Source organism: Prionailurus bengalensis, chromosome B4, assembly GCF_016509475.1.
Source record: "Prionailurus bengalensis isolate Pbe53 chromosome B4, Fcat_Pben_1.1_paternal_pri, whole genome shotgun sequence".
Taxonomy (NCBI): Eukaryota; Metazoa; Chordata; class Mammalia; order Carnivora; family Felidae; genus Prionailurus; species Prionailurus bengalensis.
In genome coordinates this window covers 80,015,279-80,041,575 of record NC_057358.1, presented here as the reverse complement: position 1 = coordinate 80,041,575, position 26,297 = coordinate 80,015,279, and the positions used below count along the sequence as shown (strand labels likewise).

At 56.1% G+C, this 26,297-nt stretch overlaps 2 protein-coding genes and 1 long non-coding RNA gene across 3 annotated transcripts; 1 reads left to right on the top strand and 2 right to left on the bottom strand.

The window, feature by feature from the left end:
- Positions 1-274: 274 nt before the first annotated feature.
- Positions 275-3,856, bottom strand: HOXC11 (homeobox C11). Its single transcript, XM_043564145.1, has 2 exons — positions 2,826-3,856; positions 275-1,550 (listed from the first exon to the last, which is right to left on the bottom strand). Exons 1-2 carry the CDS (start codon positions 3,505-3,507, stop codon positions 1,318-1,320), a joined length of 915 nt encoding a protein of 304 aa, XP_043420080.1. The 5' UTR covers positions 3,508-3,856; the 3' UTR covers positions 275-1,317.
- A 6,764-nt stretch (positions 3,857-10,620) lies between these two features.
- LOC122473501 lies at positions 10,621-14,613 on the top strand. Its single transcript, XR_006294678.1, has 4 exons — positions 10,621-10,862; positions 11,347-11,449; positions 12,625-12,727; positions 12,880-14,613. It is a non-coding gene; the product is annotated as an uncharacterized LOC122473501 (long non-coding RNA).
- A 3,277-nt stretch (positions 14,614-17,890) lies between these two features.
- Positions 17,891-22,022, bottom strand: HOXC12 (homeobox C12). Its single transcript, XM_043564144.1, has 2 exons — positions 21,317-22,022; positions 17,891-20,525 (listed from the first exon to the last, which is right to left on the bottom strand). Exons 1-2 carry the CDS (start codon positions 21,921-21,923, stop codon positions 20,287-20,289), a joined length of 846 nt encoding a protein of 281 aa, XP_043420079.1. The 5' UTR covers positions 21,924-22,022; the 3' UTR covers positions 17,891-20,286.
- Positions 22,023-26,297: the final 4,275 nt, after the last annotated feature.

The window sequence follows — 26,297 nt, the reverse complement described above, 5'->3', positions numbered from 1 at the left end:
TGGGAGTTTGGACGCGGCTCGGGCTGCACGTGAGAAAGGAGAGCTTTAAGAGTAGCACCGGAATGTCCTCAGCTTGAGAGCAGGAGGAAGCTACCGCCAGGCTCTGCCCCAGCCAGCGGAGTGAGGGTGCAGGCTCACCAGCTCCGGCCTACCTCAACTTCACCAGCCTGTCCTCACCAGCTGGGCTCTCCCCGCCTTCCTCCTCCTCCGCCTTGGGAGCACTGAGGATTTTAAGAGGAGAGGGGGCTAATAAAAGGGTCAAATAAAATCATAATATTGAACAGAATGAAATATCTTTATTTGCCACCAAAAAAAAAAAAATTCACAGCAATCCCTCTGGGACGGGAGTAGGGTGGGGATTGCACACGTACACGCGCACTCACGCACATGGAGAGAGATAGATGATTGGAATCTCATTCCAGGCGAGTCCTCCCCCCCCCCCACCCCGTCCCCTCTGGGTAGAAAGCAACGCTTGTGAAATTTATTTACAAAAATTCAGGCCCCAGCATGGGGGAGGCGCCCAATCCCACCTCCCTACGGCTTCCTCCACCCCAATCTTTTTTTTTTTTCCTTAAAAAAAAAAAAGGGAAGTAACAACTGCATAGACTATATAGCTATAAATCCATGGAGTGGGGCACGTTTGGAAATAGGTTAGGAAACCTCAATGCACCAGTTAAGAAATTTCAAAAAAGGACTCTACACGTTCACGGGGAGAACAACTAGGCTCAGGCGGGGCCTGGGCGCAGACGGAGGTAGGACAAGGACTTTGCACACCTAACACCAGGTCGAAGGTACAGAAATTTCACAGCAAGGCAGGATCACATTTAGCTGCCCCCTAGCAGTGGGGCTAGGTGGGATAGGGGCGGGGAGCCCGAGATGTCTCCCCTCGCAGACACGGTGTCTTAGCAGATCTTTTCACTTGGGCAAGGGAAGGCTTTTGGTTCAAGGATTGTTCTCTCAGGCGCCCACGACTCTCGCCCCTCCCCCACCCAATCCAAGCAGCAAGACATCGTCGCGAGGTGTGTTTTCTTTTAAATAAAGAGTCTTGGCCTCGGCGCCAGCTATGTCCACTCGCCTTGGGTCGGACACTTCCCTTCCACCCTCTTTCCAGGCTCGGTCCCTGTCCCACAGCGAGAGTCAGACGGAAGGTGAAGGAGGTTCCAGAAAGAAGTGCGGGCGACGGCAGTGGGGGCCAGCCCTGGCCACAGTCCAGTTTTCCACCCGCGGAAAGAAGGCGAGTTAGAAAATAAAAAATAAAAATAAAATAAAATAATTTCCCCCTTTTCCCCCCCTCCCCCAAAAGGGCCCGGTCTGCGGTTACAGCAGAGGGTTTCCCGAGAAATACTGCAGCCGGTCTCTGCTTAGTTTTTTTTCTTTCATCCTTCTGTTCTGAAACCAAATTTTCACTTGTCGGTCCGTCAGGTTCAGCATCCGGGACAGCTGCAGCCGCTTCTCTTTGTTGATATACACGTTGAAGAAAAACTCTCGCTCGAGTTCCCGGATCTGGAATTTCGAATAAGGGCAGCGCTTCTTGCGGGTGCGGGGGGCGTCTGGAGGGGAGGGGAGGGGGCAAGTGCGAGGAGAGGGGAGAGAGACACGTGAGACCCGGGCGACCCCAGCCCGCTGAGCGCTCAGCGGCCCTTCTCCCAGCCCACCGCCAGGCAGCCCTCCCGCCGGGCCGGCCTGCTCTCCTCGCCCCGGCCGCGGTGCTGGGGCAAGCCCCGGACCCCCTGCCAGGTCCGGCTCGTCCGATCCCGGCCACCGCAGGGTCGGCGCCCCTCCCCTCGGGAGAGAGCCTTGGCTGACGGAGTCTGGGGGAGAAGGAAGCCACCGGGCCAAGTGCGTCGTCCCGGGGCGGGGGGGGGGGGGGGGCGCCTGCCCAGCCGCTGTCCTCTGCCCCTTCCTGCGCTGCCCTCCTAGTGGCTCTGAGAACCCACCACCCTTCCCCCCCCCAAATCTAGGGGGACCGCGGAGAACAGGCGCGAAGAAGTGAGATCGGGCGGGAGCAGTGGGGAGGAGGGGAGGAAGCGAGCGAGCAGGCACCAAAGCCACCCGAGAGCCGCTTCCGGGGGCCCTGGCGCCCCAGGACGCCCGGCGGGGCCGCGCCTGCCCAGCTACCGGGCTAGGCCGGCGCTGAGGCCGAGGACCGCAGTGAAACACGGAGACCCAGGCCTGGAGCCTAGGGAGCCCCCTGAGCCGCCTCTCCCCACCCCCTGTCGCCAGGCTCCCCGGCTGGCTGGCTGGAGTTCTGCTCAAGGACCCGCGAACACATAGTTTGAACATTTCAAAAATAGTTTTTAAAAGAAGCAGAGCAGTCCCGGCTGGCCTCTCCGGTCTCAGGTTCTGCTCCATTGCCTCTCCCCCACCACTCCCCCTCTCTGAGTTTCTCCCTGTCTTTCCCTCGCCCTCCCCTTTCTCCCCCTCCACCCCTCCCCTCCGTCCCACCCCCCGGCAGCCCGGCTCCCCATCCTTCCTTAAATGCTCTTCTAAGTTCACGATCAAAGTTAATATCGCTCGCGATGGTGGCGCTTTTAAAAATTTCACAGACCGAGGGAGATAACGGGGAGGGGGGTTCACCCGGCTTTTCCAAAGAGCCCTTTTCCCTCCCTCCCCACCCCTTCTCCATCGTAAAAAGTCGAGTCGTTGGGAGAGAGGGCTTTGTAGGTTATAATAAAATCCTTTGAATGCTTATAAAACTCCACATAAAATCGGACTGACCCAAAACACGAGGCCGTCCCCGCTCCCCTCGCCTCCCCCCTGCTCTCGCCCTCCCTCTCCCGCTCCCTCCCGCGCTGCCCGCCTGTATCCCGGCCGCTGCTACCTACTGGGGGCGGCTCCCTTGGCCGGCTCCTTGGCCGCCGAGTGGGCTGAACCGGACGAGCTGGGATTCGTGTTTTCCTCCTCGGCCTCGGCCTCGGCCCCCGCCTCAGCCCGGGACGCCAGTCCCGAGGCCGGGGGCGCCTCAGGCTCCCCCTTGGCCTCGCCCTTGCCCGGGCAGGGGGGCTCGGCCGGCGCGTCGCCGCCGCCGCAGTAGGCGTTGTCGAAGAAACGGTCGAAGGCTTGAGGCAGGACGCTGTTCTTGTTGACTGAGGAGTAGAAGCCGGCGGGGGCTGCGTGCGGGGCGCTGGGGTGGTGGTGGCCGCCGTAGGAGCCTTCGTTTTTCATGAGGATCTCGGTGACCGTGGAGGGAGGCAGGCACTCCCGGTGCATGAGCTCGTCGGCCGCCGCATAGCAGGAGGAGTAGCTGTTCCGGTGGTGCCACTTGCCGGATGGCTCCAGGCCGTAGGAGACCTCCCGGACCGGGGGCACTTGGGCTGAGTAGGGGTAGGAGATCTGTCGAGAGGGGGCCTGGGGCAGGAAGGAGGAGACCGTGGAGAACTCGGGCACGTAGTAAGTGCAACTGGGCAGATAGAGGTTGGAGGCGCAGCTCCCTCGCTCGCCGAAATCAGCGCCCCTCTCCTTGCGCGACGGCGAGCAGAAGTTGCCCAGGTTGACCGAGTTAAACATCGTTCTCTTCTCCTGCCGGCTCCAGATGGAGGTTTTGGACCCGATCTAGCGAGGGGGGAAAATTTGGGAAGGCGAGATGACGCGTTATCCGTCTTAGTCTCTCTCCTCGAGCACGTGATCCAAAGTAGATATTGTCATATATCAGTTCGGAGCACTTCGCAGACGTAGGAGGGGTTCTCTCTTAGGTAAGATGGGGACGTTCAGGCGATTGGTTTGCAAACACCGCAGAAACATTATGAAAATCAATTGCAGATTTGTATTCGTTTTTCTCTCGTCACTCCCCTCCTCTCCATTCCACAGAGCGAGCAAAGGAGGAGAGAGAGGGTTGGGGTGGGGTGGGCGGTGGGATGGGCGGGGGCGGTGGCTGGGAGGGGGTAATTGTATTTTTTTTTCTAGCCGCTGCTCTTCCCCCCCACCCAGGATTGGGGAAAGGAGGAGGGCTGCCACGTTTGGGGGTCTTGCCTCCTCCCGGTGATGAGCCCAAGATTGAGGAGGGGAATGAAGACCTCTTTCCCCACTGCCTGGTCCCACAAGAGATGTGAATCCTTCCCCCCAACTCTCAAGGACTCTTACCCTGCCAACCCGCAGAGGGCCAGTGCCTGTTTACAAGAGTTTGAAGAAGTCCATTCTTTTCTTGGCCAGGGCTGTATGTTAAGACTCCCTTTCCCCTTTGGAGAGACTCCCCAGAAGAGTATATGAAGTTTTCCAAAGGTGAGGCAGCCCAGCAGCAAGCCAGTGTCCCAACTTTGTCTGGCTTGCTGTGCTGCCGGCGGCTAGGGACTCAGATTAGTCATAAACGAGTGGTAAGCAGTGCGCCAGCCGCCCAGCCGGTGCCTGGCGAAGTCTGGGAAAAACCTTCTCTAATGTTGTGTTAAATATTTAGTATGAGAGAGTGGCCCTGGGTGAATATTTCATGCCTGCCTTTATTGTCAATCAATGTGCAGAAAGCTACATCCACTGTGGATTTTTTAAATCTCCAACCCCAAAGACAAAGATTGAAATGAGATCTGTGTATTTTCTCTGTCCCAGGTCCTTTGGGTCTGGGGCTCAGCCTCAGCTTGGGGGCTGAAAAGAAGCCCAGAGTCAGGGTCCAGGAAGGACATGATGGGGGACTGGGTTTGGGGCTCCTGTCCTTGAGTGATTGGGGGGCTGGGGGTGGCCAGTGGGGCCAGCTGTGGGTCCACTGGACAGACTAGCAGGGCAGTGGAAAGGAGCTGAGGAACCTGGGTGGGCAGGGCAGGGCCGGGGCCACTCCCTAGTGGAGGCCCCCAGGCCCTGCTCCCAAGGGGGCTGTAGGCAGGCCTTGGTGCCTCTTTCCCATTTCTCAGCCTTTCCTTGCCCTCATCCACATTTGCCAGCCTCCTAGATAGCTGTGGCCCAAGAGGTGAACTCAGTGGTTCTTTCCCCCTCTGCCTCTCATCCCTCTGGGCACCATGGACACAGTTAGGCAGCTGTGAATCACTTTATTGAAAGGTTCTGGACTGGATCCAAGGGGCCTGAGCAATCGCTACAAGCAGAAAGCACCCTTGGATCCCAGGAGAAGCTGCCAGGGCATGATCTGTTCAGGTAAGAGGGGAGGATCACCGTCCCCAAGGACTCAGGAAAGGCAGAAATGGCCCAACCCTTCTCCTTCTCTCTCTCTCTCTCTTTTTTTACTCCTAACCCTTGGCTAAAATTGATTTCCACTTTAAAAATATTATTTGGATTTTATTTTCCTTTCTGATCTTGGTGAGGTACTGCGGCCCCCAGACCAGATGGACAAGACACAAAAAATTGCATCCTGTTCCCAGATATAATTCCCCAAATCCATTCTTTCTCAGCCTTCTTGCCTCCCCAGATTTGACCAGCCTTTAGAGCATCACCCAGGGTGGAGTTACCTTGGCCGCGGGTCCCATTGTTGAGCTAGCTCTGGGATACCCAAGGGTAGGCCTCCAGCACCCCTCTACCCATTATTTGCTGGGCCATTCTTCCTGAGCCCTTCTTTAGTCCCAGCTGGATCTTAAATGAGGGCAAAGAGGACCGGGACTGGGGCTTTGCTAAAGTGTAGGACTTCTCTGTCAGGGAGGGGCTGCAAGAAGAAAATCCTGTTGCTTTTCCTGCTTCCTCTACCCCTTTTTATAGGGTGACCTGAGGCTAGCGTTTTTAATTATAATGATGGGGAACTATGGACTATGGCTTTTATGGGGTTCGTGCTGACCTCATTAAACTCAAGTTTATTGGAGGCAAAATGTTCCCCAAACAGTGATAGGAACCAGCAAGAGGGAAGTGAGAGGTACCCCTATCCCTTGCAGAGGTGTGGATAAGGGATCAGAGTCTCAGCTTTAGCTTTTCCCCAGTTCCCCACCCCCCCCCACCCCAGGGCCCTGCTTCCCTCTCCATCCTGGTCTCCGGGGTGTTGTGGGGCCTAAGCCCCCAAGGCAAATTCTGTACTGCCAGGGCCGACAGTAGGGAGGGGGTATGCTTCCTGTGAGGAGCCAGCTGTGGGCCTGAGCACTTGAATTTGACCACCAAAGTTTATTCCAGGGCCACCATAAAAGTGAGCAAGGCGGCTGCAAAGAGCCACAGGCAGCTTTATTTCCTTGAAACAAAAACGAAGGCAAGAAAGAATGTCAAAGAGGTTGATGTCCAGGAAACTCTTAGGGTCTCCCAACAGAGGCTTCTGAGAATTAATATTCTTCCCCCTAAAAGTCAGGCATGAAGATCAATGTTTTGTTTCCAGTTTGGGTCTGATTTTTAATTTTTCAACGACTTTTTAAAGATCCTAGCAACTGGAGGTTGCTGCTGGGGTCAAGGAACGAAGGCCCTAGTTGCTGAGGTCAGCAAGGCATTGATTGGCAAGAATGCCCATGGTGTGGGCTGGCCCCTTCCCTGCCCAACCGTAGGTCCAGGCCCCCTCCAAAGCGTACACTGAGTTGTTCGCCCCAGGTTGCACCCCAGGAGTGCTTCCCCCAACATGAGACTCAGTTGTGGCCCCAAATCAGTCCCTAAGAGCCCTGGCAAGCCTCACTCCTCGGTGCGGAGGTGGCTTCCCCTCCCCCACCTCGCGGGTGCCTGTGGCCCTTCCACAATCCTGGAGTCCCATCTTTCACCCAAAATCCTCCAGGGCAGAACCATCCATCCTGCCTACCTCACCGGCTCTTGGGCGCCTCAGTCACCACCTCCAGCCTGCCTGCCTGCCCGGCCCCTAGCAGGCAGCTGCTTCAGTCTGGGCAGCTGATGCGGTACCCTGACCAGGGCCGTGACAGACTCCAGAGATGTTCCAGTCCACACACGGATACCAGAAGCGGCTTCAGAAGGGGGCGGTAGCTCCCGAATTCCCAGTTCCCGCCTGGGACACCCCACACACGGTGTTGGCTGGCCTTCCAGCTTGCCCACCTCCCGATTCTAGAGAGCAGACTGGGGTAACCGGGAAAGGGTCCCATCCCACGGACCGAGCACTGGGAGGGAAAGCCAGGAAGGAGAAAAGAGGGGCCGTTAGAGCTCCGGTGGGTTTGGACCGTAACTTCAGTCCCATGTGGAGTCAGTAAAAGATAAGCAACAGGAGCGTGAACAACCTCAGCGGGCCAGAGGCTTGGCCGGCCAGGGTGAGCCCCCGTTAGAAATCGGCATGCACTTTCTGCGCGAATTTTTCTCCCTTAGAGCAATACTGAGGCGTTTCATAATCCCTTTCATAATCCCAGCCGGAGAATTAGAAAGGGGTGGGATTGCTGGTTCTTGGCCCCCACCTCTTCTCAGCCTTGGCCATCGCCCCAAGGCCAGGGGCCCAAGACAGGTCACCCAAGCCGGCCGCCGCTGCTCCGAAGTTCCTCGGGCTCCTGGAGGGGATAGGGGCAGGACAAGGGCAGCTCCTCTGCCCCCACAGCCCCACCCACCTTCCTCCGCTGAGGGATTGTCCCAGGAGGCTAGCAACGCGACCCCATTTCTCCCCATAAAAGTCCCATTTTACGAGCCAGTTTCACTGGGCCCCTCACCAAATGCTCTAAAATGAGGGAAATGCCTTAAAAGCAGTCTGAAATGGAGCCACTGCCATTGGACCTTGGTGTCCAAACCCAGTCGCAGCAGCACAGAAATGCCCCTTCTGGGCGGGATTTGCCCTGTTGGGCCACCCGGATCCCTGGCCGGAGCCGCCATTCCCTGGCTTTAGCGCCTACTTAGGCTCGGACCCAGTCCGCGCAGATCAAAGTGAGCTCGCGGCATTTTTATGAGATGAACTTCAGTGGCTCTTTACTTGTAATCAGATGCCTAGGTCGAAAATGCAAAAGGGAACAGCCCATCAATCCAAAAAGGAAAAGGAAGAGAGAGAGAGAGAGAGAGAAAGAGAGAGAGGGGAGAGTGAGAAGAGAGGAGAGACAGAGAGAGAGAGAGGGAGAGGGAGAGGGAGAAGAGGGGACTGGGGTGAAAAAATTCAGGTGACACATAGCAGGAAGATCGTGGTCACCAACAAAAAAAGACCCCTTGCTTGCAGCAGAAATGGTTTGTGGGTCTCTCCCAGCCTCCAGGCCCCGCCATCTGCCTGCACGCTTCGCTCCGATTTCCGGGGGGCCAGGAAACCTGACTCGCCTGTGTTCTGAAGCTTGATGCGAAAGCTTCCACAGTGTGGACGCTCCATGTGGGGCGAGTGTGGCCGCCTGCACTCTCTTGCCCCGGCGGGGAAGTCGCCTTCGGCTCAGGATTTAAAAGTCTCTCCCATTTTGCTGCTTTCCTCTCTGCGGTCTTCGTGGTTCTCTCGTCACAGCGGCCAGAAGTTGAGTTACAGGAAGATTCACCAGAGATTTATCGCCTGGCTCCAAACTTGGAGAGCCCCGTTGTCATAAACAGCCATCTATTGTCTAGACTTTTATCTCCGGGTATGGATCGTGCATTATTGAGGCTCAGGAGACACGGGTCTGGCTCTGTGGGGTGTGTGTGCGGCTGAGCGCTTGCCCTTTGCCCCCAAGGGTTTTTTGGGGGGGGTAGGTTTAGGAAAGTGCACAAATTTGTGTGTGCTCCTGGGGCTGGGCAGGTACACCTGGGTGTCCAAGTGGGGAGGCTCAGGGTGGGGAGGGTCTCGCTGTGCCTGGGAACATTCTGGTGCATGTACTTTTGTGTTGGGTGAGAATTTGTCACGGTGCGCTTTGTTTCTGGGGCATTTTAAGTGTTCCTGTCTGGGTTTTTGCAGGTTTTATGAACCTGCATCCGCTTGGCCTGTTTATGTCCCTTCGAAGCAGATCATCTGGTGTTTTTCAATATTGGGGCCCATTGTGTACGTGTTTGGCTTTTCTTAAGGGAACGGATTTAGGTGGTACCTTTCTAGTCTGGCTCCCTCAGATCCCCACCTCCCCTAAATCACACCTCAGCCTCTGCCTTCCCCAGAGCCTCTGGCTTTGCTCTACTCCCTGAAAGTCCAGAGGCGGCTACCAATTTTCTGTCACAGGGACAGGGACGAAACACATTTTTGCAGGATGAGGTCTGGCTATCTCTGTCTTTCCCAAACTAGGGGGAAACGTCCCAGCTCATAAACTCCCTCACTTCCTAGGGCTCCCCTTCCCAGGGCTGAGAGGGACATCAGAGAGGCCTCCCCCATTTCATTCTGACCTTTTAAAATAGTCTCCACACAACACTGAATAATACCAAAGTGGGCCTGCTTCTCCCTTCCTGGGGCTTTCTGGCAGCAAATGTCCTCACCCTGGCCACCTCTTCTTGAGCTCAGCCAGTAGGACATTTGCCCAGATTAAATGTCTGTGGGAGAGATGCCTATCACCTTAGATCTCAGGGTCAGAGACTGTTTTTGAAAGCCTGGCTCCTTTAACACCGCCAGAAATAATCAAATCATCCCCCCCTTTGTTTTTCATTATGAGAACGCAGGGTGGGAGGGCTCTAGACACTAGGCCTGGAGCTCCACTGACCACCCCAGTGCTTCTTGCTGCTCCTACCGGGGTCCCAGGCCCTATTTCAGGTGCCAGTAGCCGTTGAGCACCTTAACCAGGTAGGTAAAGTGGGAGGGGACTGATCCTAGAGGCCAGAGGTGACAAAATGAGGCCCTTGTGGAGCACCAGATTGAACCAGAGGCCCCCAGCATTGCTTTCTGAGTATCCCTCCCTACCCTTGCCCTAGAGTTCCCATTTTAAAAGCATTGGTTAGCCCTAAAAAGGGCTCTGTGGGGCGCAGAGCAGGAGGAAACAAGCTGTCAGGTTCAGGAAAAAGGAGGTGAGCCCTTCACAGACACCCCTATGCTATATTCTCTCTCTCTCTCTCTCTCTCTCTCTCTCTCTCTCTCTCTCTCCTCCACTGCTACCCTGCAGGGAAAAGCTGGAGGATTCCACTTCAGGTTCCTTTCTCCCGCGCCCCTCGTTTTCGGCTGAGCAGCGCGCTGACCCGGCCCGCAGCCAGCCAGCCAGTCGGGGTCGCCACTGCTGCTGCGGGTCCGGAATTCACTTTCCTCCGGCTGGCCGGCTGCGGCGCAGCCTGCCTCGGTCTCTCCCTGCTTCCCTGAGGCCTTGCTGCTACCACCCCCCCCGCGCCCCCTTCTCAGGCTAACAAATATTTGATATACTTGTTTCTCTGCACCCCAGGCCTAGGCTGAGCCGGCTTATGCTGGATGATCGCTGCGGGAGGACCGGGTCCTTGGCCGGCGGCTTTGCTCCCAACCCCATCCGCCGCAGTCTCTCCATTCAGCCGGGTAAAACGCTTCTCCCTCCTTTCCTGCTTCTCCCCCTTTCTTTCCGCCTCTGGATCTGAGAAATAAATAAATCCAAGTCTCCTACCTCATCAGCCCTCCCCACTGGCGCTGCCTCACTTCTCCTCCTCCTTACCGAGCGAACCGCCTTGTTTTCAGAAGGAAATTTTAATAGAACAGAGGCTGTAAATGAACTTTTCTCTGAGATGGCTAATTCGCTTTCCAATTCTTACGTCCTGCTGCTTTTCACGGTGGAATGGAAAGGATTTAGAAGTCTGCAGTAGGGGAGGGGGGTGTGGGGAGACGGAGCCCAGAGTTACAGACAGTGGTGAGAGATACAGAAGACCGAGAGATACAGAGAGCAAAAGAGACGTTTGGTTGGGGAGAGGAGGGAGAGAGGGAGGGAGAGAGAGAGGGAGGGAGGGAAGAAGGGTGGGAGGGAGGGAGCCCCAGCTGGCGGGAGCAGAGCCAGAGAGAGAGAGAAAAGGAGAGAAAAGTTTCCTGGAGTCTTCATTAGTTGACTTCTCTGTCCGCGGCTTCCCCCAGCCAGCAGGGCTCACCCCCAATAAAGGAAGGAAGGGGGTCTTTATTTTTTTTTCTAAGGCCCCAAAGAGTCCGGTGTTTACAAGACTAGAAATGCTACAGCCATGTCCTGGCCGAAAGAAAGGCTGAAATGGAGGACCGACGCCTTCCTTATAAGGTACGATGCTAACTTGACCTTCACTTTGTCATGGCGCCCCCCGCCCACCCAGACTGCTGCAGGCAGCCTGAGGCAGCCAGCGCCCTGCAGACCCTGGCCTCTGCCTCCCTGTTTCCTCTCTTTTTCTTCCAAATTTCTCTTTCCTTTTTAAACGTCCCTCCTTTCCCATCTTTTTATTTCCTTTTTTTACCTTTTCCTTTTTATTTCCTTTCTCCCCCCCCCCCGCCCCCAGGTTTCTCCTGCTCTTTTTTTTCACTCGTTCCTTTTATTCTTGCCTTCCAATTTCATGGTTTCCCTTGACTCCCTCTTGCCTGGCTCTCTATCATAACCTCTCTCTCTCTCTCTCTCACTCGCTCACTCCCCCCCCCACCCCAGCCTTCTGGTCTTCTGCATACCAGAAACAATAAAGCATGTTTTCAGTTTTGTCTCCATCCCCATCCCCACCAATCTCCACAGTCCTAGCCTGGCTTCTGCCCCCATCCAGGTGTCCCTGGGGAAGAGGTGCAGAAAAGAAGGCAATTTGGGATCAAAGGAGGCTTCACTCTGGACCCAGTGCCCACTTGGGGATGACAATGAACTTGGTTTTGGTAAGACCCTGTCTTCCTCCCACTGGCCTAACCTAAGTCTCTGTGACCCTAGTAGTCTTGAACTGAGGGCGAAGCCCTTCATTGTGGGGAAATATGGGGAGAGCAGAGACCACTGCTCCTGAGACTAAAGGGGAGATTTAAGTACCAATTGTTAAGTACTCAGCCCTTCTCTGAGCTCCCAGCCCCTAAAATTTTAGAGATTTCCCTTAAGACATCTGGACAGGGAACTGAGAGAATTAGGGATTTCTGGAGATTCACACTCATGTAAAAATCGGAAAGAGAAATGCTATCAGGCCTCTCTACCTTGCCTCTTGCTGCCTACCAGGCTCCAACAGAGCTTCTGACATTAACTCTAATCATATCTTGTGTGGCTATAAAATAAATGATATTATCAACACCCCTATAATTATCTATTATTCGCTTACTTGTGATAATTACAATACTAGATGAGGCAGGTCTATACAGACAAAGTAAAGCCAGACAAGTATCTTGGAAAAATGAGCCTGGATCACTGGGGCCTTTGAAATCTCTAAGAATCTATAAGCTCCTGCTTAGGACCTCCTTGGTCTAGGAGTCACCATGGTGTGGGTGATAGGGTGACACTGGGAGACCCTACTACCTCCTTTTCCTCTATATGCCATCTAGCACCTCCCCCCCCCTCCTCTGAGCTGACACCAGAGAGGATCAGACAATAAAAGGGAAATGCCTTCTCTCCCTCCCTAGCTCAGGGGACAGGATTCCAAAGGGGGGAAGTTGAGAGGGTCTTGCGTTGTTACATTCCCAGACTTTATAGTTCTGTCTAGTGTTACATTGTTTCTTCAGGCAAAGATCTTTGTTCTCCTTCAGTCATATTTCTCCCTTCCCCCTCCCTTTCTTTCTCTCTCCCTCCCCCCCTGTTTTGGTCCCTTTAAAGGAGACTCAGATCATCTTGTGCTCTTAATAGATGACTATAAAAGTAAAATTAATTCCCCCCTGCCCTTTAATATCAATATCTCTTCGTTAAATATGCACATTGGTGAGAATAAACAGAATTAAGTGTTGCAACCCAAACCAGCAATTACATCCAAGAGGTTGTTTTTTTTTTTTCTTCCATGGGGTCTGGCTTATCTGGGGGGTGTTCACTCTGCCGCGAGATAACCAGGGGTTATTTGTATTATTATTTTTTTTTTTACAAGCTCACTGGGGCCTGAGCCAGCACCAACCTGGTAGAAAAAGCAACCACGAAGCCTGAGAGGGAAGAGAGCTCCAGACAGCGATGAAAAGGAACCACGCGGTTAAGTAATGCCGGGGCGGAGGGTGGGGGGGGGGGGGGAGGAGGAGGCGGCAGGTCTCGGAACAAACGTGGCCGAGAGCGAGACAGGCACTCACAGACAGAGGTTTACGTATTTGTATTAACTTTTTTTTTTTTTTTAATTCGGGGCTCGATGAAGAAAAGGGAAGATTCGGGGGAGTGGAGAGGGAATTATCCGAGATCACAGCACGAACGCCCCAGAAGGGGAGAAGGGAGAAGACGGAATAACCGCGCGCGGATGCCGGGACAGCACCGGGCCGTGGCCCTGGCTCCGATTCCCACACGCCGCTGCCCCACACGCTGAGGGCTGGGCCCTCCAAGCCCCCCCTCGCGGCCGCCAGGGCTTCCTCGCTCTCCTTATCATCTCCATCTTTATGACGAGGCTTGTTAACAAGACCAGCGAGCTGGCCACGCACATCTATCTCAGCGCTCACGCTCAGCCAAGCATCGGCCGGCGCGGGGACTAGCGAGGCACTAATTAATTGATTCCTCTGGACAGTAAAATATGGCAGCGTCTACACGGAACCCATAAACAATATCTCTGCGGGGTGTGAGTGCATTGTCTCTCAAAGAATTTTTCCATAGGCGTGTGTCAAGTAGCGGATTTTTCGCCACTAAAGAAAGACCCAAGTGGGACTCATTTCTCCGGGGCGAGACAGAGCTAGCTCAGTGTCAGAAAATGCTTTAAGCTCTTACTGCCTCTCCGAAAGTGTTCAGGAGTAGATTTTGTTGAGAAAAACTTGGGTCATGCGATAACTTTTCCCTGCTGCTGGTGTAGACCTGGCCAACCTTAGGGATGAGAGTCAGAGCTGAGGGGCTAGGTGGGCCAGAATCTTCTCCCTGGTTGGCTGAGAGGGAGTGGAGCTGCTCTGTGGTTTGAGAGAGTCGTAGAAGAGTAGAAGACCGGGTCCAGCCTTTGCTTTAGGCTGTCTCTCTAGACTCCAGATTTAAAAAATAAATTTTAAAAAATGTAAACAGACTTTGGCTTTCAGGAGCAGTGCATGCCCAGTGCACACCTGAAACTTGCCTGTTACCCCAACCTGCCTGTTACACACCTTGTCAAGCCATTGCATTTCCCTCCCGCCGCCTCCTCCCCCCCTTTCCAACTGGAAGCCTGGGGTAACTGTAATATATTTACCTTAGGTCTAAAAGAACAAGTCCTGAGACACGGAGGGAAGGGAAGTAACCTAATTAGATAATGTTAATTCTTTACCAGGCTGTGATTACTCAGTCAGACTCCGCTGCAAACAGGACTTAGGATTCTAAATATAGACCCTGACTTCAAGAGATGTAACAGGGAAATAGAGATCAGCGACCAGCGATTATTGTATAAATAGTCCATGTAGACATAGAAGGGTTTTTCAAAAGATGGAAATAATAGAAAAACAGGAAAACAGAAAAGAGGCTCCGTTGATGGAGACTGTCATTGCCAAAGCGCGAGCTTCCTCCAGCTCCTGTTTGCAAAACAGCCAAATAAACGCATATTATAAATACAATAATATGCGAGCTCAAAGAATTTACTTCCCTGGATTTGGTACCTGCACACCATGTAAACAAACTAATTTACAGGGCATATTTTTCACACATTGGGTAGATATTCAATTTGTATATATAATGATGCCTTTTCCATGTACTTTTTATGTGGCTACATTAATATCGGGATGCATTTTCCATGCATGATTTTATACGTCCTATGGAGTGTATACATTTATGTAGCTCAAGAGATGCGGGACTGTGTATTCTCGGTGTGGGATGGATATGCGAGTGTACTGTTTATGTTAATGAATCTTTACATGTGGTGTTTATCCATGCTAAGTGTAACCTTTTCCCAGAAGGTTGCTTTCCCGTGCAAATAAAAGTGCCTCTGTATGTACATTTTCTACAGAAATATATTTTCCATGCCCAGGGTGTACATATAACATGGATATCTGTGCGTTCGAGACTGTTTCACTATATCGGTTATGTTGGCAGAAACATCTCTCTCGTGCCCCGTATACGGACTCTGCATCTTTCACGGGGAGCTCTCCTAGCAGGAACTACCGGCGAGTTCCGTCCGCTCAGACCTGTCCTTGGAAGGAAGTCCTCCACTCTGGGATATGGAAACTGACAAAGTGAGGGCTTGTCTCTTAGTCTCCAGGAAGTGGCTCTGGCTCAGAGAGGAGGGATCACCTACCGGCGGCCGGCTGGGTCACCCTGGCTAAAGGTCCGGCTGTGTTTGGTCTCATCCAAGCCCAGTTCCCCGGCTCCTTTAGGAGCCACCGGCTTCGGGAATCGCCGCCGCCGCTGGCGGTGAGAAGCCCAGCGGGAGGGCGGGCCGCCGCTGTGGGGACGCCGCGTGCCCAGCAGAGGGAGGGCACTTAGCAGAGAGGCCTGGTTCCCACAGCCCGGCAGCGCCTCGACTCGGGCTGTCCTTCCAGGTCTCCCACAAACTCGCGGGGCGCCCCCAGGCCTAGGGTGCTCGGGGCTGGGCAGCCGGGCGGGGCGGGGCTCGGCAGCCTCCACCGCTCCCGCCAGCAGGGGTCATCCCGTCCTTTGCGGGGGCCCGGCGGCCCTCGGGCGCCGACCAGAGCTGCCGGCGCGGCGAGCTGCGCGGGCAGCAGGGGCTGAGAGGCGCGCCGGGTCCCCTCTCCCCGGGACCCTGCAGCGGATCCGGCGCCGGGGCCCGGCCGGCCGGCGAAGTGGACCGACTTCCCAGAGCCCTCTCCACCGGACCGGGCCACTGGAAGCTCCAGGCGCCCGCGTCATCCACGAGCGGCCGCCGCGCCTTTGTCTCGGAGCGTCCCCGAGAGCCGCGACCGCGAGCTCGGCGCCGGGCTGCAAGTGGTGCGCGGCGTTCGGGTCGGCGGGCGCCGGCAGCACGCTTCTCCACGGAAAACCCGCAACTCCGTCTCGACGGAGGCAGCCGCCGGAAGGCGGCCGCGGGGGTCTAAGGCTCGGCATCCGCGCGGCTGCAGGATCCGCCTCCTGCAGCCCACCTCGCTCTGAATTACACCGGACCCTTCGGCGCCTCCATGTGCCCGCCGCGCGGAGAGGGCTGGGGGCTCCGGAGTGCGTTTCCCGCGCGGGCCCGGGGCCTAAGAACCGCTCCTGCTTTCCTGGTAATGGCGGGGAGGATGGGCGGGGGCTCCAGCCTGTCCGGAACCCAAGGTCCCGGGGGTTTGCTTTGTTCGGAGATCGAGCTGGCGGTCCCTGCTCTGCTCTGGGTCTGAGCCATCGATCGCGCGCCCGGTTTCCGGCTGCATTACTATCCACGGGACCCGGGCTGCCTGGCCCATCTCCCGCCCGCTCGCTCAATAGCTGCCTTAAATACCCTAGCTGTGTCTATGCAGGTCAGAGTGGAGTAGAACTGGGTGGATAGCCAGGGCCAAATACACAGCTCATTTGGATGATATAAGCTTACAAATACACAGCAGCAGAATTATTTCCACCCGCATTGCATTATCCAGATAATTCTCTCCATTTCTTGCCCCTCAAGACCCAGTTTGTGACACGGAGCTCTTTGTCTTAAAGTCCGTGGAATAAATAGTAGTTTGAGGGCTTAAATCAGACAAACGGTTGGAAAATAGATGCAATCCTTGCCCAGATGCAGAGTTCAGCCTTACCCTGAGTATTTGGGTTGCCGCTCCCACCATTACACTCTCCTTGGCAGAGAGACCCAAGGATTTGTTGTTCAGCCATGGGGAGGAGGTTATAGTGTCTCTCCTTCTCTGATAGTCTCTCAGTTATTGACTCTTGGGACCTGTGTAGACACCACCCAACAAAGTACCTCCTCTCTCAGATTTGCAGTGTCTCTGGGACTAAATCAAGGGAATAAATTAAAGGCCAGTTATTCCTAACTTCTTTAAATTTACTCCTTTCTTTTTAGCCAGAAATGCCTTCACTGTTAACTCTCCCCCCCCCCCCCCCCCGTATAGATGTGTCCTAAGAAGAGCTTAGTCTCTGGCCTGGATTCACTGGGATTCAACACGCCCACCCCCGCCTTAATTCAGACGCAGGCGCAGCCACCCAGTCCCTCTCCCAGCTCATGGCTGCCAGAAGCTATTCTGTCCCCAGCTTTGCCTATACTCTGTGGGGGCCTTTGTATGAGTAACTCCCAAAGCTTGGGATCTCCTTCCTGTCCAAACCCCTCAGCTGCACAAGACAAGCTGTGGGGTAGGGGCTAAAAGAGAATGGGATTCAATCTAAATCTGTTAGTTTTTCTAGTTGCAGGAGTAAGGAAAAGAAGGGGGAGAGAGAGAGAGAGAGAGAGAGAGATATTTCAAGGCAGGGGTGTGGCTTGGATACTGGGCTCTGTGGGGGCTCCTTATTCCAAAGTAGCCCCAGAAGGGTGGAGAAGGAATTTGGAGGAGACTCCATAATTGGAGCCAGGCTGTGAGAAAGGGAAACTCAGGGACCAGAGGCACAAGTGTGGAGGCAGAGGAAGGGTGACCCACCTGGAAGGAAGGGGCAAGGTGGAGGTACAGAGGGCCCCTGGGCTCTGCTGGGACCTGGACTCTGGTTCTGCCCTGGGTCTCTGGCATGGCCCAGAAGAAGTTGCTGGCTGGGGAAGATGGAGCCTATCTCACCAGCTCCAAGGGGTTTTTAGTCCCCTGTCTATTCATTGTGCAGTGTTCAAAATGTGCTCTCAGAGTGAAGCCATGGGGTTAGACCATGGACTTGAAGTGTCCTTCCACCAACCCCTGCCCCCTATCCCAGAGCACTCCTGCCATCCCTGCTCCAACCTGCTAGAGTCCCTACTCTGGCTTCACTTCTGGGGATCCTGCAGCCCAGACTTCCTCTTTCTGGCCCTGAAAGTGGTTACAGTCTCCTCTGGGCTGTCTACATTATTTTTATGGCCCCATGACTCCTTAGCTGTCCCTCTCCTCCCCCCCCAACCTACTATCCCCCAATTTTCTCTCTGCTAGTAATTGCTTGGGACTAGAGACGGCAGCTCATGAACAGATCTTGGTTGCTCGTATGTTTTTTGTTGCCCCTGCACCGTTCTTCCTTTATTATTATACACTTATTATTTTTATTATTCACCTGAACTGGAGAAAATAAAGTAGGGGACAGTCAGGAGCCTGGGAATCCCATTCTTTCTAGGCAGAAAAGACCATGTATGGGGACCCAGTTCAAATTTTTTTTCTCAAAAAAATCACATCATCATTCAGTCATGTTTTAATTATTATTATTAATATTAATATGATGAAGCAACTCTGTACAAGGACTCTATAAAGGGAAAACGTGCTAAAGACAGACGTTTGACTAGGAGGGCACACTACAGAGAGCTGGGGAGGGCATCTACCCACAGAGACTAGACTAGGTACTAGCAAGGGACACAGAGAACAGGACACAGACTGACAGAGAAGCTCACGGAAGTCAAGTTTAAAGCGACAGGAAGAGACTATTGCATATCTTTACACCCCCACCCCCTTTGGAGTGTTCTGGTCTCTCTTCTCTGGTAGGCTGTGGGAGTCAGGCTGGAGGGGTGAAGCTTGAATCCAGCACCCCAGAGCCCACAAGGTCACAGGAGGGGCTGCACGAAGGGGTACATGGGTGGCCAGGCAAAGGGGAGAGTGCCTCACACTCAGGGCCAGCCCACAAGGGATTGTGCAGACAGCAGGAATGGCGCTGACTTCTGTGAACTTGTTGTATATGGGTGAAACAAGTTTATGTCAGTGGGGAAGTGTGGCAGGTGCCCAGTGGCGATGAGGGCATGTGATTGTACCGCCACTCTGCAGGGCTGCATTTGGGGACATGAGGCTGCCTGCTTACAAGTACTGTTGGGGGGAGGGGGTCCAGTGGGGGTGCCGGGCTCCGCTGTGCCTGCGTTTGCCCATGCCTCTGCACAGTCTTGTCCAGGGACTTGACGCTGTGTGCTGGTGGGAGAGCGGCAGGCTCTGTGGATTGCCATTGGAGGGGGTGTTAGGAGAGACTCTTCCAGGGCAGGAAGAACTCCCAAGCTGGCAGGCCAGTTCACAGTGTCCAGGCTGGGCTTAACTCTCATCAGCTCCCTGTTTCTGCCCTTCTTGCTCCTGCAAGGGTGGGTGGGTGGGCAGAGGGGAAGTCGGGGGAACTCTCACCAAGAGGGATAAAAACGGAGTGCAGGAAGGTGCCGAGCTTCTCCACTGCTTCTCTCTCCTAAGCCAGCCTAGATCTAGTGGGCTGGGGCTGGGGCCTGAAGGGGGCTTTGAATAAAAGGCCCTCTGCAGAAGAAGCCACTCTTTGGCTTCCGACCGGTTCTGAGGATGTGTCCCTCATTCAGCTCTGGTCCTTGTATTCGGCGCCTCGCCGGCCAGGGGGAGGCGGAGGCAGAGGAACCTGAGACAAAGGGCGACGTTGTGGGGGGGGGGGCGGGTGGAATGGGGGTGGGTAAAAGAGAGAAAGGAGTTGTGTGGGGGACTGCAGCGCCCCCCTCCTTCATTGTCACCAGCCTGGGAAACCAGGGCTGAGCAGGGGCCTCTGCGGCCGGTAGCCCCTTTAGGGGCAGATTCTCCTCCTGCCTCGTAAATTATGCCGGTCCAGCCTCTGGCCGGCCGTGACCGTGAACGCCAGCGGGGAAGGGAGAATCAGCGGCGGTAGCCGCGGCTGCCAGAAACTCTCCCGGCCAATCAATGCCGCGCTTCGCAGACTCTTTCACAGCCTCTTGGGCTTCCTGGAGGGCCAGGTGGGGGTCCCTGGGGTGGCTACTATGCCCGAGGCTGCGTCCGCTGGGCTCTCAATTCCGCGCTTGCGGCTTCCGGTCCGCAGCCGCCTAGGCGGCAGGAAGAGTGCCTGGCAGCACACCTGTGAGCGAATGGGCGGGCAGAGGCGTCGGGAGAGGGCTGGAGACTAGGAGACTTTTCAGGCAGCCCGCCCCAGAGGGGACTTAAGGCTGGTGGTCGCCTTGTCCGCAGCCGGCTCTGTCAAACGCCTGTGCCTCGGCCGGCCCCTTCGGCCTCCAGGCCTAGAGGACCAGACCCCAGCGGACTTTACTGGGCATTAATGATCACTCTGTTCTCCCAAACCGCACTTCCTCCCAGGTTTCTCCACTTCCTCCTGCCCTTGCATAGCTACGCTGACCCCTGCCAATCTCTCCGCCGAGGCTCCACTCTTGCTCCCTCCTCTCCACCTCTCCTAACCCCAACCGCTGGGAGTTTGGGGAGCCTCGGTTCCACTGTCCCCACTTTTGCCTACTGCAGGTTGACTTCCGACCACGGAAGGAAAGTGGTGGGAGGGGGGCGCCTGGATTACCTTTGCTCCAGCTCCTCAGCCCCGGGCCCAGTGCCCCGGTCCCACTGCAAACCAGTCCTTCCCCAGCACCTCAGCCTTCCCTGCCCCTATCCCCTGCCTGCAGCTGTGGGCTTCCTCTCTCCTTGGCTGGCTTCTCCCCTTCTCTCTGGGACCTGGCAGGGCCTGCTGGGGGTGTGTGGGAGGGAACCACAAACAAAACAGACAAGAGGATGTCCAGGGAGGGCCTGCCAGAGATGCCTGGCGTTCTAAGCGGGGACTGGGTCCCAGGCAGCGCCCCCTCTTGCTCCCTGCCAGAGACAGGCTCAGTCCGGGGCCGGTGCCCGTGTCTTGCCGCCTAAAAGAAGGAGAGAGCTTGCTCCCTCAACAGAAGTCTTTTCTTTTTCATTCTCCGGTTCTGAAACCAGATCTTGACCTGCTGGTCACTAAGATTCAAGCGGTCTGAGAGTTCCCTCCGGCGCTGCCGCGTGATGAACTCGTTCACCAGAAACTCCCCCTCCAGCTCCGCCAGCTGCAACTTCGAATAGGGCTTGCGCTTCTTCCGGGAGCGGCTGTGGATCGGGTACCAGGGCGCGCCTGGGTGGAGACGAACCGGCAGCGTTGGCCAGAGGACCAAGAGGTGACAAGCCCAGTGCCCTCGGTCCTTCCCCAGCCCTTTGCACCTTGGCCTAACCGCCCAACCCCAGGCCCCTGCTCTCCCATCTCCCATCTCCTCTCTTCTACGCAGACCCCCATCCCCATCAACTCTCCCACCTTCATCATCCTCTTTCCCCCCTTTCGCTCCTCCTGGCCTCCTCGACTGGACTTCCCACCGTAGTATCCCTGGACCCTCTGTGCTTCGAACCCCTCACTTCTCCCCAAAGCTCTTCTGCTCCCGGATATCCTGGCCCCTTCCTTTCACCTTCTCCAGGATGTGCTGGGTCCCTGATCAGCTAGAACAGACATGAATGAGCCAGTGGCCAGAGTAAACCAGGTCCACTGGCGTTTCTTAAGAGAGAGAGGAAAAAAATGTAGGTAACAGAGTCTGTGCGAAGGCGGGGGGTGAGGTCCTAGAGAGCAGAGACCAAGCTCTCGGTCTCCACCCCCCACCCCTAGGCCTGGGGAAGTCTAGGTCAGAATCCCCTTGGCCGGAGCTCCCTGCCCCCTCTAGCCAGCCGCAGGTCCAGAAAAGGGGAATCTCTCCAGTTCTTTTATGGGGATATTTACATGTTTATAGGCGCTCTCCCCACCCCGCACTTCTTTTTAAAAGAAGCCCTTCCTCACCACACATTCTGTCACCCCAGGCGGCCCTAGCTCAGTCCTACCCTGCCCACCCCGGTGAGCTGTCCGGTCCTGAGTACGCCTCAAGAGTGGGCCGGGGTCCTTACCGCTGGCCGAGAGCCCGCCGCCGGGGTTTAAAGGCGATACCAAGCTGCCCGGGTCGCCGGCGCCGGCGCCCTTGTTGCCCTCGTTGAGCAGGGACGAACTGGAGTCGGATTCCAGTGACTGGCACGAGGGCGGGTCGTGCGGGGGTCCCGCGCCCCCGTCGCCGCCGCCGCCGCCCGCCGCGTAGTCGTACTTGAAACCGAGCGCAGGGGGCCCCGACGGCTCCAGCGGCAGCAGCGCCGCCCCCGGCCCGACTCCTGGGCCCGGGTCGCGCCCGCGCTCCTCACGCTTCAGGCCCCCGCCGCCCTCGGCGCACGGCTCGCGGTAGTAACCCTTGCTGTCCTCCACGCGCGCCAGCTCGCACGTGCGGCCAAAGGGCGGGTTGAGCGACACCGGGCTGCCGAGATAGGGCTGCGGGTAGCCATTGCAGGGCTCCGCCGACGGCCAGGGCAGCGAGCACACGTTGTCACGGCGCGGGTAGGACAGCGAAGGCAGCCCTGGCAGCTGCGCCCCGGACGCGCGGAAGTTGGGGAAGTAGAACGTGTCTCCCGTGTGGATGTTCACCAGCGGCCCCACAAACCCGGGATTCAGGAGATTATGCTCGCCCATTTCCGCGGGGCCCGGCCGGCAGCTTCTACTTTATTGCTATCTGACATTAAACATAGTTAAACCTGCACCGGCCACCCATTGGCCATCCGGCTCACGTGGGCGCCGCCGCCAGGGGGATGGGTGGGGACAGCGAATCCCCCCACCTTGCACCAACTCCAACTTCCCCCTTCCCCACTCTGGGGTGGGGGGGGGAGAGACAAAACTCGGGGGCAGATTTAGTCGCTGGTTTCTGGTTTTTAAAAATATCATAAAACCTAATGCAGACAGTGAGTCAATCGCCCGACCCGGGGCAAAAGGGAAAAAGCCACACCAAAAATCCCCGCACATGCACACTTCTGCACCATGCACCCCCCCCCCCGATGTATTATCTTCTCGCCAACAGCTGGCCAAGCACAGCCTGTCCCTCTTTAATTAGCTCCTTTATTAACTAAAACCGTTGGAATTTACAATATCTCCCCAATAAATTACTATTAGATATTGTGTCATATAAAGTTTACTGGCTGTTTAAGGAGACGGATGAGCCCTTTGGCTCGGGGTTTATTTACAGTAGAGGCGAAGTGGGGGTAAGGACAGGTTTCCCTGCCACAGTCTTTCCCAGCCCTGCTACTGCGGTACTCCCCCTCCTCAGCTCTATCTGCACAGGAATTTGGGGGGACACTTGGGGTCCTTTCCTCCAGGAAGGACTATGAGAGAATTGCAATGCTGGGTATTCCCACCTCCTCACCCCCCCCCCCAAGCTGGAAGCCACCCTAGCCTCACATTTCCACTCACCATTATAGGATGCATGCAGAAAGGAAGCAGGCAAAGGAGGTGCCCAGCTCGATGTGGACCTGACTACCTGCTCTTGAAAACCTGGGGGCCTGAACTACTCTTCCTTGTGACTTTTGTGGGTCACATGAGCTTCTGGGGGGTCTTCCGGAGTTTTTGCAGCAAGAGACTCTGGGACTCCAGCAGAGCTTGGGCTGGCCTGAGAGGCTCCCGATTCCCACTTCGGAGTAGACCCCCCCACTCCAGAACCAAGAACCATCTAAGCCTGCCGCTGGGACCATCAGATGGCGGTGCCAATGCCAGTAGGTGTGCTGGGGGTGAGGGAGAGGGATCCGGAGAATGATCTTGTTGGGGGCTTAATATTATATTTACGGTGCTAACCTCGGCAGCTCCTTTCAGAAAAGGCTGAGAACCCGACGCTGGCCATTGATGAGATTAATCGACATCTGGAAACCACAATCTGATCTCAACCAGGTCCACAGAATACAGATAAGCGGATTAAAAATGAAAAACAAAACAAAGCCTTCAGCACTAGGTGTATCCTACTGGTGCCTAGTAGACAAAATACTCGGATTTCTATTTGATTGTTTCAGGCTCCTCTACAATATGAACGGCTTTAAGTAATACAAAGTCCAACAGATAGTTCAGCAAACGTCTACATACGGGGAAGCATCGGAAGAGCTAGATGGAGGAACCGAGGGTCTCCGCGAGAATCGGGCAGGAAGCAACCCACGTAGGTGAAAGTTAAGTATCTGAGAATGAGCTGAACCTACAAAAGCAGATCTAAGCTGAGGCTTCTCATCTCCCCTTTTCTCCCTCTCTCCTCTGCAGGACGCGGCAAGAGAGAAACTCAGATTCTTCGAATTCCACAGCTCGCCAGGCGATTTCATTTCCTAAACCCGAACTGCTCCCTCGGACAGAAATTTGTCTGCAAGAGCGTCGCCCTGCCCGGCGCAGCTCAGAGCTCCCGGCGCGGCGCCCGCCCCTCGCCCCGCTTCCCCTTCCCCTTCCCCTTCCCCGCCCCGGCTGCCCCGGCTGCCCGGCCAGGCCCCTCCCGCCCCCAGGAGCCCGCCCCACGTCCGCCGGGCCCACTTGCCGGAACCGAGGCCGAGCGGTGAGATGCTAGCCCCGCGCAGTCACCTCCAGTCAGAACCGCGCGAGCCGGGGCGCCGAGCGGCGGGCAGGAGACCGCCTGGATTGGCCTTTTGGTGCCTAATTGATTACGGGGCTGCGCGGCTGCAGAAGGAAGCATCCCTGCGCCGCAAGTTCCACGTCACAGCATCTCCAACATTCTATTTATGCCCCCTTTCCGAGATGCATTGATGAGCACCACTGAAAATTTAATTTTTAAAACGTTTATTTGGGGGTGAGTTGGGTCCTCCAGATTAAAAAAAAGGGGGGTGTGTGTGACTTGAAGATTGTCGCTGTTTTCGACCAGAACACTGAGCAGGCAGCAAGGTCTCCAGGCCTCCAGGCCTCTGTGCTCAGCCGCTATTGTTGGCGTGAGGGATGCAGAGCTGAGCTGCGCGGAGTAATCACTAGTCCGTGTGGGGCAGAGGCTTCTGCCCATTCTCTTTTACTCTTCCAGATGACTCCAGTGTCCTCGACAGGGGACCCCAGGAGGAAGGTCTCAGCCTTCCTGTGTCCCTCCCTAGTTGGAAAATCTCAGGCCCAGAGCCCGGCACGCTGCCCTCCGGCCAGGCCGTGAGCACCCAGAGCCGCGGCCACAGGGCGGCAGATAGAACGCTGGGGGAGTGAGGGCTTCCTTCTTCCAGTGTCTCCCAGTCGGATCCGGCCCCAACCGAAAAGGCCACTTTCCCCAGGTTTCGGACTCTGTGGGCAGTGGCACACGCACACATCCCTCCTGGTTCCGTGCAGCTGGCCCTGCTTCCTCTCAGGGAGAGCCGCCGAGAACCACCAGCCACGTTCGCATCCCTGGTCCAGCTCCTCGAGGCCCATCGTGAGCCTGAGGGTTTTCAGGATGCCGGCGAGGACCCAGGCAATCCCAGTGCGCCACCGCTGATCTGCCCACCTTCAGGGAACCCAGCCACACACGCAGCTCGGCCCCTGCCTTAACTCAAGCTCCCACGAACAGGCCCCTGAGCGCCGCGCCCAGCCTGGGTCCCCGGGGCCGGCGGGAGGCTCGGGTGCGAAGCCTCAAATTTAAAACCGTCCTCGGCGGCGGGAACCGACTGGGGCTGAGGGAGGGGGACCTGGAGGGACTCGCAGCTCAAAGCGCCGGGGTAGCTGCGTCTAACCGAGAGTTTTATCCAGCCGCATTTCGCAGCCCACATGCAAAACTATAATTGGCCAGACCCAGGCTCTGGAACCGCGGAGCGATCTGTGCGTCGGCTCGCCCGCACATTCATCAAATCACAAGGTTAGTGGAGGCGGCCTGCCTGCTGGCCCCTGAGCCACGGGCTCCTGCTGTAGCTGGCCTGGCTCCACCATGCCCCGCTCATTAACTCAGGGGTTAATTATAACTGAAGGCTAGGACGCGGCCCAAGGCTCTCCTTGAAGACCCGAGGCAGCCCTCGTGCTCCGGCGCACCCACCAGCTGGCCCCCGCGCCGCCTGTCTGCATCCCTCCCGCGTCCGCGAGGGCTCGGGTGACAGGGGCCAAGCGGCTGCGTGAGGCTCAGGCCACCGAGGAGCGATTGCTAGCTGCTGTGATCTGGCTCCCCCACCGACCCCAGGTCAGAATTATTCCGCGCGGTGCTGCCTTCTCCACGGTCACTTGAGAGGCCTCGGTGGCCCAGTTCAAGGTCACTGCCTAGTTTGCAGAAAGCGGTTCTGCCGCGTATGCAAATGAGTCAGGGCCTGGGCCCCCGATGGGGGGTGTGTTGGCACTGAGCGGGCGGGGATAGGGGAGATGAAAAGCGGCCGATGAGGAAGGTCTGGACCCCCATCCGACCCTTCAGACTTCTCTATTTCGTTCCTTTGGGGCGGGTCCGCCTTGGTTCAGCATCTTTGTCGGGTTCAGACAAGGCTGAGGGATGGAGGTAGGGGGACTCCGTCTCCTCTTTCTTCCCTTCCCTAACTCCTCCATGGAGCCCACCTTGGTTCCCAGCCACCCCTCCGGGTGTCCAGGACTTAAGAAGAAAATAGGGAGACCCCTTCTCCAGGTGCTGCTTTCTAGGGATCTGCAGCCTGACGGGAAGAAGGGGGGAGGCTTTAAAGGAACCTTGGGTGAGGGGCCCAGTCAGGCTTTCAAGCTCACACAAGAGGCCTGGGATCAGCAGCGAGCTTCCTTACCTCCTCTAATCCTTCTGCGGCATGCTCCCACCACAATGGCCACTCAGGAAATGAAGGGGGGGGGGGTCCCAAGCGGGGACATCTGGAAGACCATGTCTCCACCTCTCACCTGAGCATCCCTAAATGGGCCCTCTTCCCCCCTTTTCTCCGTTCTTTCGGCGCACCAATGGTTAAATAGTTTCCCGGCTCTGACATTTTCCCCCTCCGCCAGCAGAGGATCTCCTCCGCCTAGTGAATTACTGAGTGTCAGGAAAGGTGTGGGGACCAAGTTTAAAAAAAAAAAAAAAAAAAAGAAAGAAAAAAAACCACTCCCATCAAACGCCACACCCACAGCCGCCTGCACCGTATCCGG